Source organism: Dendrobium catenatum, unplaced genomic scaffold (genome assembly GCF_001605985.2).
Source record: "Dendrobium catenatum unplaced genomic scaffold, ASM160598v2 fragScaff_scaffold_156, whole genome shotgun sequence".
NCBI classification, from domain to species: domain Eukaryota; kingdom Viridiplantae; phylum Streptophyta; class Magnoliopsida; order Asparagales; family Orchidaceae; genus Dendrobium; species Dendrobium catenatum.
The window spans coordinates 1226644-1244993 of NW_021318618.1; the positions used below are offsets into that span (position 1 = coordinate 1226644).

At 32.1% G+C, this 18350-nt stretch overlaps 1 protein-coding gene across 1 annotated transcript; it reads right to left on the minus strand.

The window, feature by feature from the left end:
* Positions 1–1802: 1802 nt before the first annotated feature.
* Positions 1803–10513, minus strand: LOC110108481 (vesicle transport protein SFT2B-like). Its single transcript, XM_020839151.2, has 6 exons — positions 10299–10513; positions 10110–10163; positions 4266–4339; positions 3957–4074; positions 3788–3846; positions 1803–2192 (listed from the first exon to the last, which is right to left on the minus strand). Exons 1-6 carry the CDS (start codon positions 10425–10427, stop codon positions 2111–2113), a joined length of 516 nt encoding a protein of 171 aa, XP_020694810.2. The 5' UTR covers positions 10428–10513; the 3' UTR covers positions 1803–2110.
* Positions 10514–18350: the final 7837 nt, after the last annotated feature.

Consider the following 18350-nt stretch of genomic DNA (forward strand, 5'->3'; position numbering starts at 1 on the left):
ATTTTTTATTTTTTTAATGCAAGCATGCAGCATGCAAGTCTTTCATTTTAATTAAACTAATGTTGGAACTTGACAATATTGTGTGTTTTTTTTTAATTAATTTCGTCCGTCAATTTGCAAGTCCTTTGAAGACCAAATCAAACAGTCCAAATGGACACGTCATTAAAAATAGATTAACATGCTTAATTATTTTATTGAGAACTTAATTTACTTATATGTAAGAAAATTTTGAAATTAATGGTTTGGATTCTTATAAAAGGTTTAGATTTCATTTGTGACAGTTTTTTTATTGCTTTTTAAAGTATTTTTTTAGTATAAAAATTTTTTAAATTAAAATTTTTGCAGAAAAAATTGTTTTACAAAGCAGATAAAAAGCTATCCCAAACGAAACTTTAATTTTTCATTATTTGAACCATATTGTCTTGATGTGTAGTAGGGTGTTTGTTTGAATCCCCCTTTTGTGGCGAGTATAATTTTTTTTAAGGTAGCTATAGAATTACTATTGGGAAAATTAGTATTTTAAAATTATTTATATATATAACTTTGTAGAGATACTCACATTATAAAATTTCTTATTATAAAAAAATAACTTTTTATGTTAGAAATTCTAAATAAATGTGTAGTAGTGATTTGAAAGCAAAGAAATAAAAAATTAGGATAATTATACTCTAACTATAAGTAATGTTATGTGTTTATTGCGGGCTGAGAAATTTATGATGATAGATTGCAAAGATTTTAGGACTTCCTTTGGGTCATCTTTTAACCATTATTTTGTTACTATTTTTTTAAACAATTTTATATTAAATTATTGTTATAAAAAACTGTTCCAAACAAAACCTAATTCTCTTTCTTTTGATTGAACCATTAAATTAATGAACTCTCTATTGCCTCTCTCTCTCTCTCTCAATAGATATTTGACAGATATTATAGAAAAATTCAAACCAGCTTCTTGTGCATAACAAAAAAATATTAAAAAAAAAAAAGACTGAGAGCATGTGAGTCAATAACAATATCAAAATAAAGAGAAGCTTGTAGCACATTGAGAATTTTATCATTTCATTGCACCACTTTGTAGTAGAACATTCAAATTTCTCATATCAAAAATAGCCAGCCATCCACGCTTCAGGGAAAATGCAGGCAGTCTACAGCAAATAAATAGTTGACAAATGAATTTCTTGCATTCAATATTAAGGAGTTATGATACATTTCAACCATAGAAGATACATCATGGCTTGTTAGGGATGAAGGGTAAAAATCACAATGACCAAACAAGCAAGAATGTAAAAGCAGCAGAAAAATAGAGGACACTAGAATTTAATGTGAAAAAAACTACTGAGCCACATCACATCAAGAAATCCACTATGAAAATTGGAAGAAATAAATACAAATATCTCTTCTCTCTCACTCTTTCCTTGCTTCTTTTCTCACATGCACCATTCTCAATGTCTACATTTCAAAAATATAAGAGAAAACCAAATAAATAACTCCAAGGGGCGCAACTCTTCAGAAAAACAAGAAAAAAAAAATTGTCAAGTTCGTCTAATAACGTTGTGGCACTCAAGCCTTTGTCTGATGACGATGCGGCGTTCAAACTCGCATCGTTGAGGCGCCAAACTTATAGCATTGTTGCGCCAAATCCAGAGTGCTTTGGTGCTTTGCGCTCTGTTGATCGGCGCTGAGTCACTCGGATACACAGCACAGAGGCGTTGTACAAGAGAAATTTTTTCCAAGCGGGGGTTAAACCACCCCCGAGGCAATAGGGCAACCCGATTGATCAACATAATCAGATTCTACACATAACATGGCTGGCCACAATCACAATTTATTACCATAAAATAGGACTCCAATGACAATAACATCCTTAACAAGGATAACATCAAGTCTTCATCTCATTACATGTGTCGGCTAATAATATCCCTAAGAAGACAAAATTCACATTCGCAAACCAAGAGTTCTATAAACAGAGTAAACATCCCTTTTCTGAAGCGAAGGGAAGAGCAGATAGCTAGACCTCTAGCAATCCTTCAATAAAAAATGATTAGCACTTAGAAGCCATTTCTGTCAAGCTAAACAGGACATAATTCTTTATTAGTCTTTAACATGCAGAATCTCAGCTTAAATCTGTGTCAAAGCAACTAATGAGCAACTCAGAAATCATTCTTCGAGCGAAAGGAATGTAACTTAGACTGTACCTGAAATAAAATCAAAGCATATCGATTTTTGGTTCTTAAACAAAAATGTAATAAGACAAAAAAAAATCTTAAATTTTTCATCCCATAACAAATGCATTGATTTTCTGAAAGCTTGAGAGAAGGACACGGACAGGGCGACACGGACACGACACGACACGACACGGACACGGCTTTTTTTGAAAATATAGGACACGGGTACGGCGCGGACACGACAATACATATATATATATCATATTAAAAATGACAAACAATAATAAATGAATGACATGATAACTTGTCTAGCTTATAATATAAAATATTTAGTACAAAATATCTAGTACAACGACAAAAATATAAGCAAATAATCACTTACTACAACATCAAACATTTAAGCTTCAACTACTATGATTAGCTTTAGAGGTTTGTTTTTGGCATTCAATATCATCATCATTGAATATCACTGCTTTCAATTCTGGTTCAACAAAAGAAAGATTTGTAATTGTGCAAAAAGAGAGGAGATGAAAATACCTTCACTGTCAAAGAGAAATGAAAATGAGAATATTCGATGAATGGGTATTAAATGCAGACGTTGATTTGGTGTTGTGGATAGGAAATAAGAAATTTAGTTTAAATCTCGCCAAATATAAGAAATTATATTTTAAAAAAAATATAAAATATTTAAGATATGCATGTCGGACACGCGCGTCCAATTTGTTTTTAATATTTTTTTAATCAGACACGTTTTCGGCGTGTCCGACATGTGTCGGAGGAGTGTCGTGTCGAACACGGTGTCGGACACTGCACGTCGCTTTGAGGAGAAGTGTCCGTGCATCATAGGCTACCAACAACAGAATTAGTATTGTAATTCACAACAATCAAATTATAGACAATCTATTTTAACATTTATAAGACAAAGCTATCAATTGGGTCGAATTGTATGAAATTGTATTCTTTTTTACATTGATCTTCTTTCCTGTTATCTATTCTTTTTCATTCTCGGTGATAAAATTAGATTTAATCTATTGGAGTGTTTGTTTCGTTGTTTTCAGCTCTAAGACCTGCTCCGCATCAGCGCTCAAGCCTAACCTTCTCTTGGGAATGCTTCATTCTCTAATATGAGGAAAAGTACATTAGCAATCCTACATATGACTCTTGACGGATTCAAACAGTAACGGTATTTTAAAATGTACATGATCAGCGGAATCCGTATAAATGTAGTAAAGATCTGCTTTGTTGGGATTGCTAATGAGTTGGTCAGATAACAAGGATGAAGTCCCGCTGAAAATATGCATTTTATGTCTACATTTATTGTTACCACAATTTTCACCTCCTTTATGGTCTGCCTTTCAAAGCGATAGACCAATAGTTTCATTTAGGCCTCATTTGGGACAACTTTCTTTCTACTTTCTAAAATTATTTTTTAGTGAAAAAATTTTTAGATAGTTGTCCCAAACAAAGCCTTAATTTCATAAAGTAGGACTGGTGTTGAGGAACCCTTTTGATTTGCTTTTGCTTTATAATTAGTTATAACTTAGAAGTTGTCCTTAGAATATTCTGAAAATTTTCAAGATGATAAATTATCACGAGAAGAACACACTAAAGATAAAAAGGCTTACCATATTAGAGCACAAATCTCAATAAGCATTGCAATTAGTGTTAAGACCTTGTTATGGATCTGCACATGTAAAAGGAGTAAATTACTATTTCATCAATAAAGTTTTAAGTTAAGCGATTCATGATGGAAAAATTCAACAGATTTTGAGATTATTTGTTCAAAAAACATACCAATAGAGCACAGAAAAGTGCAAGAATGACAGTGATGATGTAAACAAAAGTTGCATAGATGCGGACTGGATCAAGCATCATTCTTGTTTGTTGAATTGGACCTATAAGGAAGGCTGTGCTGCCAAATATTTCAAGTTTATAGTTCAGTAACTAAAGTACTACAAAGAAAAAAGGGCATAACAAAAGGGCTACTTCAGAAGTGAAGGTGAAAAAAATTTAAGGACACTTTTTACCGAAAAAATAAGATTTTCATAACTTTTGTATAGCATAGTTGGTCCATAGTTAAAGGGTTAGAGACTATAAACCCACCTTCCTATTGCTAGTAGGTTCCCAAAGCTGAACATAACTGCAAATTTTATAGGTCTGGCAAAAACAATAAGTGACTGCCAAAAAAAGTAATGAGGTTGTGAGCAGCATAAGTATAACGCAATAAGGCAATAGGAAAGCAAGACGAATGAATAAAAAAAGCAATCAGATCTCCTATTTGTTATCATTTGTTGTTGAAAAGGACCCCATTAATAAAACCAAATTGCTCTGGTAAGTCCAACAAAAATAATTATAAAATCTCAGTGTGTATTATGCTTCTAAGATGCAAGATGTTGGCAGCATAAGAGATGAACCACTATCACTTTGACAGTAGAGCAAATTAAAAAAATAAAATAAAAGATAGCTACTCTTTCCGTTAACCATGAATATTACCTGTAAGCTATTTAGAAAGTGTAACATCCAAATTCCATGATCAATACCAAGAAGTATTAACGCAACAAAATATTAAATTGTGAAAGTACTCAGTATTTGGCAAGTGATGTATATTAATTTGATTCCAACTTAGAACATTGTACTAGCTCCTTTATTATAAATATGAAGGTCCTCTAAGGAATAAGACACTAAAGAGCTCTCTCCTCTTAGATGGCATTAGAGCAAGGATACCCTCTCTCACTCTACATGTATGGCTACACCCATACATTTGGGCATTTTGTTATACCTACACGCGGCCATGTTTCACCCTCACGCATGTCACACCAATGCATTGCTCGCCCCATGTTGTTTTACATAGCCACTTTCTTGATGCTAACACGCCTACTTCATACGTCACATTCATCTAATCCCTTGGGCATGCCTGCTCTCTTCATCAATTGTGACTCCTTAATAATTTAAGTTAACACTTAAATTTTTTGACTATCTCTATCACAATGGTATGGCCACCTAACCTCCTCAAAGACTTAAAGGCCTCGTATAGCCGAGAACTTTCACCTTCTTTATAGTTCTCATGAAATGCTTTATTACCTTATTCTTCTCCTCTAGATTGCCATGACATGGTGAACTTTTCAAGTGGTAAATGCCCTGTTATGGTATTCTTACCTAGCTACTAAATAATATTTGAACCCCCCATTACCTTGACTGTCATGCTTCAAGATTCTGCCAAGATGATAAAAGATTTTCTTTATTCCACCTACTATTAAGAAAGTAATCTCTCTAGTATCCACATTCTCTATTCTAATATTTTCAGCAAAATGATAAACAAATTGAGACAAAAATAAGACGTGACATCTCAATGATGCCCCTTCACTATTAATTTTACTGTTTGAGATAAGCAAAACAAAGAATTTCTTTTCACCAAATTTATTTTCGGCCTACATTCTATCCTCCACGGTGTTCAATCTCAAATGGCCAAATTCACGGTTCCTAACATTGCGATGACCAACTCTCAAGCTATTCACGTCACTAAGCTCTCAACCAAGGACTCCTAAGTGGTCAATCTTTGTCGTTGACTCTAGGAAGTGGCTGTAAGATTTATCGACATAGTGTTTAGACTTGTGTCACTATGTTCGTTGATGCACTGCCTTTTCTCCCTAGCTTCATTGTAGTCAAACCAATCATCCTCTTGAACATTGCTAGAAAAAGTTTGGTTATCTCTCCATACCCAACATGCTTCCACAACCGGTGTAGCTTCAAGTACTATTTGGTGCTTTCTTCTCTTCAACCATTACCATATCTCAAAAATAATGAATAATTGCTTCAACATTGCAAACATTTGCTTCAGCCTCTCATGTAGCCTCTTCCTCTTGATCCAATGCAATTATCTCTATCGTTAAATTCTAAGTTTTATATTCAAATGCTTCTTCCTATATGACAAATAACGATGAACAATTCTCTTTTTTTCCCATGTATTCTCCACCCACCATCATTGTTGTTGATGGTTCCCCCTCTTCTATTTATGGAAAGGACTTTGTCCATACTTCCAATGCCTTCCATCTAAGATGCTTTATATGACTAATATATTTTTGTAAGCATGTTGTCTATTTACTATCTTACAATAACAATAACAACAATAACATCATGCCTTCATCCCATTACGTGGGGATGACAACATGAACCTTTTTTCTATATTGTGTTGTGCTAAGAACCAAATTCTCATATAAATCTAATAAAAAAGATCATTTCAAATACTTTTAACCAAATCTTTTAGGTCAACCTCTACCGTTCTTAATATAGGCTAAATTTAATACATCTATTCTCCTAACCGGGTCAACGGAAGGCCGACATTTTATGTGACGAAACCATCTAAGACAACTCTCTTTGATCTTATCTACCACTAGAGCTACTCCAACATTTTCATTTATATATTGATTTTGTATTATGTCTCTAACAGTAAAGTCACTCATCCACCTGAGCATCCTCATCTCTGCAAAACTTAATTTTATGCTTATCTTTTAATGGCTACCATTTTGCGCCATAAAGCATTGCAGGTCTCACGACCATCTTATAGAAATTTTTCCTTAAGTTTGAGGGGTATTTATCTATCACACAACAGGCTCGATACATCCCTCCGCTTCAACCATTGAACTTGAATTCTACTAATAATATCACCATAACTGTTTTGTAACATTCATCTCTCTCATTTTATTTTTTAGGATCTCAAATTAAGGAAAATGGCTGGTCAAAAAGTAACACCATAAATATAATGATTCTGAGACTTTAATTTGGAGTTAAATCTAAAGGAAATAAGATTTGTTATAGACTCTTCAAGGCAAGGAATATTCCCTTTAATATATTATGCATGCATAGAAATCAAAAATTGGGCATAGAGCTGGGGTTTAGGTTTCCTTAAGTGGTATACAAAGAAGGATATAAGCTGAGATGCTCAATCTAGGGTCTAGCAAAAGCAATTTGGAGTTCACTCTTGTGTTAGACCGGTCCAGGAGGGACCGGAATATGTTTACTCCAAGCGGAAGCATGGTCCACCCAACAGCCACTCATTCTCCCTTAGGGTGGGGCCCATGGCTTAATGAAGAGAGGGGGCGGTTTAAAAGGGAAAGTCAATTAGAGGGCTGTTTTGGGTATTTTGCTAGAGATTGTATGCTTTAAGAAGTTTTGTAAAACCTACAGTTAGGTTATGTTTTGGTGAGTACTCTATATACCAAAATTTAGGCTCTTATGATTCTAATAAATCAAATTCTCTCTCATCCCTCATGAATGTAAGCTTGGTTAAAGTTGAACCATGTAAATCTTATAATGTCTTTGTTTATGTTTATTTGATCTCTTTGTGTTGGCTCGGAGCACATCATGCACACTCATTGCAATAAGTTGAACCATGCAAATCATATTGTCTTTTTGTCATGAAGTTCAAAAGCAAAAAAAAAATATTGGTATTTAGAAAAAGTCAAGATGCATGATATTCTGATTTAGCAAGTTCTTTTGAAGGCACTTAAAAAGCCTTTAAGATTATGGCGATAAGAAAGATTAAAAGACATAAATAGATGAATATATATTTAAAAGAATCCAGTTGTATTTCATGAACAAGGTTTTGATGAATGCTTTGGAGAAATCCACTGCAAAAGATTTATGGCTTAATATGGAGTCAATGTTTATAACCAAAAACTTTTATATTTGAAGGAAATGTTAGTATTTTCTTTGCATGCAAAAAAATACATTAATCAAGTCACATGTAAATCAATTTAGTTCAATTATTCATATTTGATAAATATTAATGTGATTGTTGATCATAGGGACGAAATTTTATTATTATTGTGTTTTCTACTCTTTTTATAAGTGCTTTAGTAACAAAATACCATATGGGAAAGATATCATAAGCTTGGACAATGTAAAGCACTCACTTCCACCAAAAAATGTGATTTATAAACTCAAGGGCGTTGGTGATGAAAAATAGGGTAAGGGGTAAAAGATTGTTTGTCAAGGGAAGGTCAAAAGAACATGGGTCCATGTTTAAAGGCAAGTATGTTGGCAAAAACAAAAAAAAAATTATCACATTAATGAAAAGGTAGCAGCAAAAAAGTAACTATCAGGAGGACAACACAGCATAAACAAACATAGTTGATATAGATTATAGAGATGTTCTCTTTAAAGCTGTGGGTTATAGGCATAATGATCAGTGGGCATATTCTTTCTAAAATTTTTGAAATTAAATATTATTTCTAGTGATAAGCCATGCAAAGGAACCATTTATAAAGGGAATAATGCTATATGTAAGACTCAAGGTCTTGGCATTATTTGTATTACGATACATGATGTTATATCTAAGATTTCGGTTGAGTTAAGATATGTATCAAAACTAAAAAAGAATTTTGTATCTAGATGTGCTTTGGATGATTTATAGAATAAAGTAGTTGAGAATACTAAGATTCTCAAAGTTTGCATGTTGTTTGGTTATTATAAGTGCCATAAGAGTCAAAAAAAGGAATGCTTCAACTATTTCTTCATCTACGTTTTGCATTTTGGAGAAGCAAAGGAGAGGAAGCTTCCAAGCTGTAGAAAATATTATAAAATACTGAAAAACTAGTTAATGCACAAGATGAGGAAAAAAATTCAGATAAACAGATGGATTAAATTTGCATAACACAGCCTCTCTCATTGTAAAGTCATACCATTGCAATAGTCAAGGGGAGGAGAACCAAAACAAGGCTATGAAAGTTTCAATGGCCGTGGATGTTTAGGTTTGATGTTAAAACTTCAAAGTGTACTACTATTGGTGAACCAAAGGTCTCTTATAGGTGCTCATTCAGGAATCATCTTAACATAATGAGATTGCATGATGTTGAGCTATTAAAGTTTTAAAAGCTTATAATGGTTCACTTAAACAGGAGTCAAAAAAGAGACCCAATTTCACCACACTATCAAGGAAGAGAAATGTTGGATTGAATATGATAGGAAAGGAAATCATATTGAGCATGTATAGAAGTGAGACTTGGGGATTGGTGTTAGGTTGGCTATTCTATAGTCTTGAGATTCACACTTCTCGATCGATTTTCTATGACACTTCCTTCTCATGATTCTAGTTTTCTTGGTTGGGGTGCAAAAGAAGCTATAAGATTTGGTGTTTGGTTTAAGGATTAGAAGATGCAATATGAAAGATCTCTTTATTCTTCACATACCTCTTGAATCTAGGTCTACTGGAGGATTGGTAACTTCAACGGTTTATGCAAAATCAATAAGACTTTCTCGTGAGATAATATTTTGGGTAAGATTTCAGGATATTCTATTTCTTATTGTTTAAGTTATGATAGACTTAGGAATTGTGGAAGAGCAATGAGTTCTTTTATTTTGTACACCATGATTGTGGTTTTTATGTCTAGTGGATTGGACTATCTCTCCTCAGCTATGGACATAAGTTTGATTGAAATCAAACAACACAATTAGTAGCGTCTCTTTTTTCATTTTATTTGATCTATTTCTACCAATTTGCTACATATTATTTTTTATCTTGGTTGGCACTTGCATTTGAAGTTATTTAGCTCACTTGTTACTAGGGGTTTGCATTATACAAATAAAACTAAAAAATCAAACAAAACTGATCTTACTTGGTTGATTTTGTTCGGTTGATGAAGTATGGCTTCGATTATTGGTTGTAATTTTGACTTCAATTATTGGAAAATTTTTGATTTAGCGCAAACACTCAAACCAAAAGCTATAGTATTCTAATTACTAAACATATTAAATCAACAAAGCCCGCAAACTACAAAATAAATTAGCGATAGAAAGATCAATGTGGATATTACTTATTCCACATGCCAAAATTAGAAATTTTAGCAAAGATTATTTGACATTTTTTCTTAATATATGGTATTTAAACTAACAATACTCAGAAAGCTAATTACATTTTTTTCTTAATGAAGATTGAAAATTCTCCCATACCAGTAGCATAAAGGCCAACCCAGCGACCAAGCAGATAGCAAAGGCGTACAATTTCTGTTCAAAAATAGCAAATCAAACTGCTTGGCAAGCTTACAACTTGCAATAAAAGAAACCGTGAGCCATAAAAATAAACCCGCGAGGAACAATTCAAATAGTCTCCTTCCACGAAAAAATAAGGGATCGAATGACCTGAAGAGGAGAAAGCGACAAGTAACCACTGGATTCGACCAAAAAATCGTCTTCAGGATCCTCTTCCCCGCCTAGAAGAGATTGCTGAAATCTCCTCAACTTATCCATCGTCCAAGGATTGAAGCGCATTCGATCATCGGCACGGCGTTCGATCAAGGCGCTGCGGTCGCTATGCCCTCGCTCGAGTCCTCGTCTACTCGTTTGTAGCTTGGGTACGTTTGCCCGCGGAGAAGTTGAGACTATCCTACTCACATCCAAATTTTTATATAGATATAAAAATATGCATACAATATTTTATTTTAAATAAATTAATATTAAAGATATTTTAAATATAATTTAAATAGTAAAACTTTTATATTAGATATATTTAATATAAAAAAATTTATGGATATGCATGTAAAATTGTAGATGACGCAAAGCACAAAATAGATAAATTTTGTAAATTTGGAAATAAATATTTTCTATTTATTAAAAATAGAAAATCTTATATAAGTCTTAGCACTAAACTAACTACTAACTTTTTGAATAAAAATTATGTATTACATAGCATTTTTAAGTTACTTTTTACACTATAAATGATGAATTAATTCTATTTTGACTTAAAATTAATCTAGTCCCAAGCCTGACCCACCCCTAACAGGAGTTGATCAGACCCGAACTACTAGTTCGTATGCACAAACAAGGCAGCAGGCGAGCGTCAAGCGCAAGTTGTGGGGGCTAACGTAAGCGCTAGTGAGGGTGCAACCACGAGCAGCAAGGGGGCATGCACAACTGCACAAGAGCTGGTGTAAAGCTTCCAACGCTTGTGTATGCCATGGGGTGAGGTAGGCAAGCGTGATGTGGTGCGGGACTGGGGATCAAATTCAGGTCATTTTTTTGTTAGCATGTTGACTTAGTCACAACCCTATTTTTCAAACAAGTCAGGAATTAGGACTTGAACTTGACTTGCTTGTTAACAGGTCGACTCAAATCATATTTTTTTGGTCTACTTCGGATCAGATTTTTGGGTCGTGTCAATAATTGACACCCCTACCCATAACTGCTTGTACAAGTACCCTATCGCAGGTATCTTGTAGTTTATATTCAGTTCATGTAGAAGGAGAACTCTTTCTAAACAGTTTGTTTGAAGGGGCCCGCTATTACGCCCTATAATCAAAATTAGAAAGAAATATATATTTTATCTTTTATATAACAATCAAAGCTATTTAATTTTTTTCAATAATAAAATATTTGTGGAAGAAAAATTTGTTGATTAAAACATTAATATACATATGTAACCACTATCCAAAAAATCATGTATAAATAATCAGGAGTCATACAATTTTCAATACACAATCTGCCCACTCTTGATTATAAATAAATATCTAAAGAAAAAAAAATTTAAAGCAACATTAAAACCTAAGGAATCTTGTAACTAATCAATTTCACATTCTCAATCCTTTTCTCAGACCTAAAATTATTTAGATCATATATAATGAGCTAAAAAACTATGTAGGTCACTACAATTATACAATTGAACTCAAAGCATGGTGAGGACACAATATGCATGTAATCACATAGGTCATAATAGCAATAGTCAACATGATCATGAATCTATGCAAAAATAGTAAAGCACATACTATGTGATAAAATATATGAACTAGTAAACCAATACGGAATGGAGGTCGGTAAAATAGTGCAATACGGAAATAATAAAATCGATAACATGGAGGTTAGTCATACATAATAGCATATTATCCAATAAATAAGAAAATCATATAAATCAATCAGATCAAAACTTCTATGAAGACTGTTAGAATCCATAACAATGTAGTACTATCAAATACATATACACGTGATGTTCTCTATATCAACATGTAATCAAAGTTTTATATCTAATAGGAATCACATGCTCAATAAGAATAAATAGTAGTTTAATAACAATAATAGTAATTGTGGATTAGTTGTAATAGACATGTAACAATGACAACATATTAGTAATAATATCACTATCAATAAAATTTGTAGTAGAAATAGTAAAACAATATGATAAAGTAACTATGTACAATGATAGTAAATTAATAATGCATCCTAGTAATCACACTAAATAAGCAAATAGTATTGGCTTAAACAATTTTTTTTAGTAATTAATAACCATTAGCTTAGTAAGCAAATTCGTTACTCTTTACCCATTGGCAACATAATAATATCCTTATGACTCTCAATTAGTAAATCACATGAATCAGTTTAAAATAACATCAAACAATAGTATTTAATATATAAGCCCGTCAGCCCAGCATTATGTACAGGTCCTTCAGTCTCCAGTCAATGTAGTGAGTAAACAACCTTTATTTATTTTCACACACATTATTATTTTATATTATATAAGCAATATCGACCAACTATCACGTAATCGCATACAAATTTTCATTCATTATGCTTGTAATAACAAGATAGCAAGATTAAAAAGTTAAAATCACTATTCTTATTAAATGATATAAAATATAATACTATATTTTTAACCAATAAAATTATGAAATCAATTAGTCAAGATAATTAGAATAATCAATACTATAATTAATATACTAAAAGTTGTACTATGGAAGTCATGAAATATGGAGAAAATTCCATAAAAATTATTTTGGGAGGAATCAAATGGTATAACTCAAAATCTTAAAAAATTGTAAAACGAACTAATCGTCAAAACTCAACTAATCGTCAAAACTCAACTTTCTCTTTCCTCTCTTGTCCTTCCTTCCCCTTCTCTTATTTCATTTAGGAAACAAGTGCTTCATTTTAAATTCTTTCTCTCATATAGCTTCTCTTTCTATTGTGTTCCTCCACTAAACTTTAACCATTAGAATCCATTTGTTTCTTAATTTCCTAAAATCACAGGCTAGAATTCTCTTTGGCTCTTCTCTATAGCTAAAATTGGGATGTATCTCATTTTTTCTATAGACAGACGATTTCCAGAATCAGATATCCATTTCCTCATAAAAGATATGAAATACATTATGAATGTCAATCATATGATATGCTAATTGTAATTTGTAAGTAATTTTTTTATCTTTTTTATTGACTTCAAATAGTCCAACATACATTGAACTCAGCTATCATTCTTTGTCAAATATGTTGTTTCCTTTTATCGACCTAGTTTTCATATATAAGAAATATCCAACCTGGAATTCCATAGCCCAATGTTTAGCATTGTAATACTATTTTTGCCTATCATGTACAATTTTTAATCTATCTTTGATCAAACAAATTTTTTCATTAACATCATTAATAAAAGCTAACCAACCAAATTTCTTTCACCCACCTCTGTCCAAGACATAGGTTCCACACCTCCTACTTGATATAGCTTAATAAGGGGCAATGCATATACTTGATCAAAAACTATTATTGTAAGCAAATTCGGTCAAATGAATGTGATATTCATAACTGCTACTAAAGTTCAAAACATATAATCTCATAAGATCTTCCAATATCTCAATAACCTTGTTAAAATGTCTGATAGTCTGCAAATAAAAAGTCATACTTAAATGCATTTTTTTGCCCACACATTTCTTAATACTCTTTCATAATCAAAAATTAAACATGTCATCTCTATCAGAAATGATCACCTTTGGTATCCCATGTGACCAAATGATCTCACGTACATACGCTTATGTTACATAAGCATATTTTCTAGATAGTCTATCATGACCCAAATGGAATTATGCCCTCATCTCAACTTGTGAAAACCCATAGCGAAGTCCATAATGATCACCTCTTTCCATTTCCACTTTGTAATGAGCAGGGGTTGCAGAAAATATATTGTCGTTGATGTTCTATTTTCACTAACTAACGGACTTCACATTTAAAAATAAAATATGTCATATCATTTTTTAATACATGCCACTAAAATATGCATGTCTAATCGTCATAAATTTTACTGCTTTTAGGATAAATAGTGTAACATGAATAATGACCATTATGCAAAATTTCTCGCCTCAGATTTTCAAGAATAAGAAACCATAAGATGCTCTTGTAGAATATAACATCAGAATCAAATACTCATAGTTTAGTTTTCTTACCCTACTTAATCTAATTAATTAGTTAAAAAAAATTAATCCTTTTTTGTAGAGACGGTTGAATGATCATATGAGCCTTAATACTAGAATCATGATTAACATGAATAATCACCTCCAATTGAAGTTTTTCCATATCCCGTCTCAAAGAGTCATCATAAGTAAGTTGAATACATGATAATCCAAAAGATTTCCTACTTAGAGAATTTGCTACTACACTAGTCTTATCAAACTGATAGTGAATAGTCAAATCATAATTTTTAATCAGCTTAAGAGATCTCTTTTGCCTCAAATTTAAATTCTTCTGAGTAAATATCTATTTTAGACTCTAATTGTTAGTAAATATCTCACATTTGATATAATATAGATAGTGTCTATAGAATTTCAATAATTTGATATAACATCAACAAGTTATGAATCATGTGTTCAATAATTTCTCTCATATGGCTTCAGCTACATGGAAGCATAAGCTATAGCTTTCTCGTGCTACATCATAACACATTCCAGTCCCTTCTATAAAACATCATTGGATATATGAAATTCTTCTATAACATATGGAAGAGTTAGAACTAGAACAAAAGTCAAACAATCATTTAGCTTCTAAAAGCTAGCCTTACAATCAGATGTCTAGGTAAAAGCTACTAACTTTTGAGTCAGTCTTGTCAGAGGTGCATAAATACGAAAAAATTATTTAAAATTTTTTCTATTATAACCGATTATGCCTAAAAAATTGCTTACCACAGATATAACCTTCTACAACCTGAGCTCATAAAACCTAAATCAAACCAATATCCTTATCGTACCTTAGATAAATTAATATATTTTATTTTCAACCAACCAAATGAACTTGAGCAAATAAAATATAGTGTGTTTAATTTACATTGCATCTACATAAAAATCTTAAAAATTTACAAACATACAATTGTTTATTGCATATATTTAGAATACATGCAGATTCAAAATGTAACATAATTAACCTAATTACAATGCATGTAGAATTTCAGGGTTGTTTGGTTTGTCATAAATTTATGGAAAAAAATATTATTTTTTGTTGGAGGTATATATAATAAATTAGATTTGGTCTATATTAAGAGAGGTAAAGGTGTACCTAAAAAAGAGAAGATTAAAAATATTAGAAATAACAATTTTATTATATTTAAATGAGAATTTGACTCTTAAGAAGATAAAATAGAGAAAAATTTTTATGTAGCTCCACATAGTTGGATAATTACATGGGATAAATATTTGATGTTGTTGTTGGAGGTATAATTAATCTAAAACTTTTATATTAATACATATTTTACATAGATATATGGCATTAAACTATTCTCTAAAATTTTTTAAATAAAGATAGGGTAAAACATCCTAGCCTGCAAGCATTTTCTGAGGCTGATGAGGAAGTTAAGATCACAAGGTTGCAAAAGGCTAGTAACGAAGATGTATAATGACAACATGGGATGCAACATGTGATGTGGAATGCCTAGGAAGGACACAGGACGCTAAGTAAGGAGAAATTATTCTGTGTGGACGTCGTACACATCTCTACATCCAGATGCCGCGGTACTGAGTGGTATTGAGCCTTGGTACCGAGCACGGTATCGAGCCGCGATACAGTAAAAGGGTGACGCGGTGCATTTTTATTGGTGTCCGAACGGCATTTGGGTTCAACATGGATGTGAGACACAAGATACCGAGCAAGGAGGCTGCAAGCAGAGATGGCTTTGGCTGATTACTAATTCCTATTCCTATTCACTATTTTGAGAAAACAAAATACATTGGGTTTACTTTACATTGCATCCGCATACAAATCTTAAATATTTGCAGCCAAATAATTGTTTTTGTAATTATTTAGAATACATGTGTATTTAAAGGATAATGTAAAATAAATACAATATATTTAAAATACGTAGTGTTGTTTGTTTTGTTGTAACTTTGTTGAGAAAATTATTATTATTTTCGTTGGAAGTATAATTAATCTAAAATATAAATTTAAAATTGTTTAAATTATCTTAATATAAAGGAAAATTTACATATATAGCACTTTATTTTATGTTATTTACATATTTAACATCCAAAATATTAATATTACATGCCTACCACTCATATACAACTTTAATATCAAATATACCATTTTTATGATTCATTTTCTGCCATTCATACAATCCTATAAACTTTAATATTTCATTCAATGCACCTAAAATTGTTCTATGGGTGGTAGTCATGTAATATTAATGTTTTAAATATTAGATACGTAAATAGCATAAAATAAAGTGATATGTATGCAGGGGCGGAGCCAGAAATTTTTTTTAGTGGGGGCACAAATTAGTGATTTTAAAATTACTTTCGATCTGTTTATAAGTAAAATAGTTAGAAAAAAAAAAAAATTATACACTGATTTTTTTAAAAAAAATTGAACTACTCCCCAAAGTTCATTTTCTACTGCTTCTCCCACCCTTCAATCAATTATATTTGATATGTGCATTTTATCACCCTCAATTCATGGATATGTGCATTTTATCGCCCTCAATTCATGCTACTTATAGCATTAAAATCAACTCTTTAAAAGCACCCCATAATTTCCCATTTACTAATAATTAATAATAAAATTCAAGTGATTATTCAAAAATATAATTAATTACCAATTTTATTGATGTTTGAAGTTATAGGTCTATAGTTTTCCTTGTCATCCCTAATTTATTTATTTGAACAATTAAAATTAATAATAATGATTTTGTTTATATATATATAGCCTTAGCTTTTAACATTAGTAAAAGTCCTGAAGCAAGACGGCTTGGACGGTGTAGATGAGCTCAGCTGAAAGGTGACGGTGAAGGACCTCGAGCAGAGAACTTCAATAATGAGTGTGAATTGTTTGTTGTAGAAGGTGACAAAATGATGAAAAGAGATTTTGATGCTTAATTATTATTTAAAATATTTAGCTATTTAAATATGATTTTATTGAAACTTTTATCATTAATTAATTATTCATTATCTAATAATAATTATTTAATATTAAATTATCATCCAATTATTTAATTATTTTTTCACCGCTAATGATCTAATGAATTACTGTGAAGGGTTTAGTTTTTCCTCGCTCTTTTTGCGCAATGGAAATGCTGCGGTCGCGTACTCATGATAGTGCACCAAACCAAATCAATATTGTGTATATTCAGCTCTTTTCTCCGCTTCCATACTAAAGCTAAAATTCAAAGCCTAAAGGGGCTTAAAGCTGATTGTTTTAGTGGCTTAATAGAGCAACAAGTTCGCCAATGAGAAAATCTGCTCAAATTTTTGTAATTCTTCCTTTTAAAGTTATTTATTAATCCAGAGAAGCCACCAATATTTTTTTCTGGACACATGAAAAACATCAATGGTTTGTTTTTCCCTTTACTCCTCTCTTGGGACACGAGTTACAACTTTGAGCACTGCTTTCGTTAGGCCCCCCCTGAACAAAATTTCTGGCTCCGCCACTGACTGATAGCCTTCGCTGCAGATCCAAACTCGTTTAGCTGATTGCTATTTGTGTGGCTCTCATATAATTTCTGGCGGGCCAGTGGGGGCACATGCCCCCAGTGCCCCCACCGTGGCTCCGCCCCTGTATGTATGTAAAACCCCCTAATATAAAATTTACAGAGTATCCTTCTAATTTTTATCTTTAGCTCAATCGCATCATAATACATCAAATCAAACACTTATCGAATCCGGATAAAAAGCGTGCACTAATCCACGCGCCATCATTTCAAGCCATTTGATCTCTCAACTCAATAATTTGCCGTTGAATATGCTCAAATATAGCTTTTGTTTTTGGGTCATCGGATCTGGGCCGGCCGGCCCTAAACCCTAAATTCTTTGACCCTATAAATAGGATGGTTCGTAACTAACGAAACCTGAATTCCCACAAATAGCCCTAATGTTATAGCCTTCCGACCAATACTCTAGAGGGTTATTCCGTCACAAATTAACATAATTTTCCAATTTTCGTAATTGATAAACTAAAGGAAAA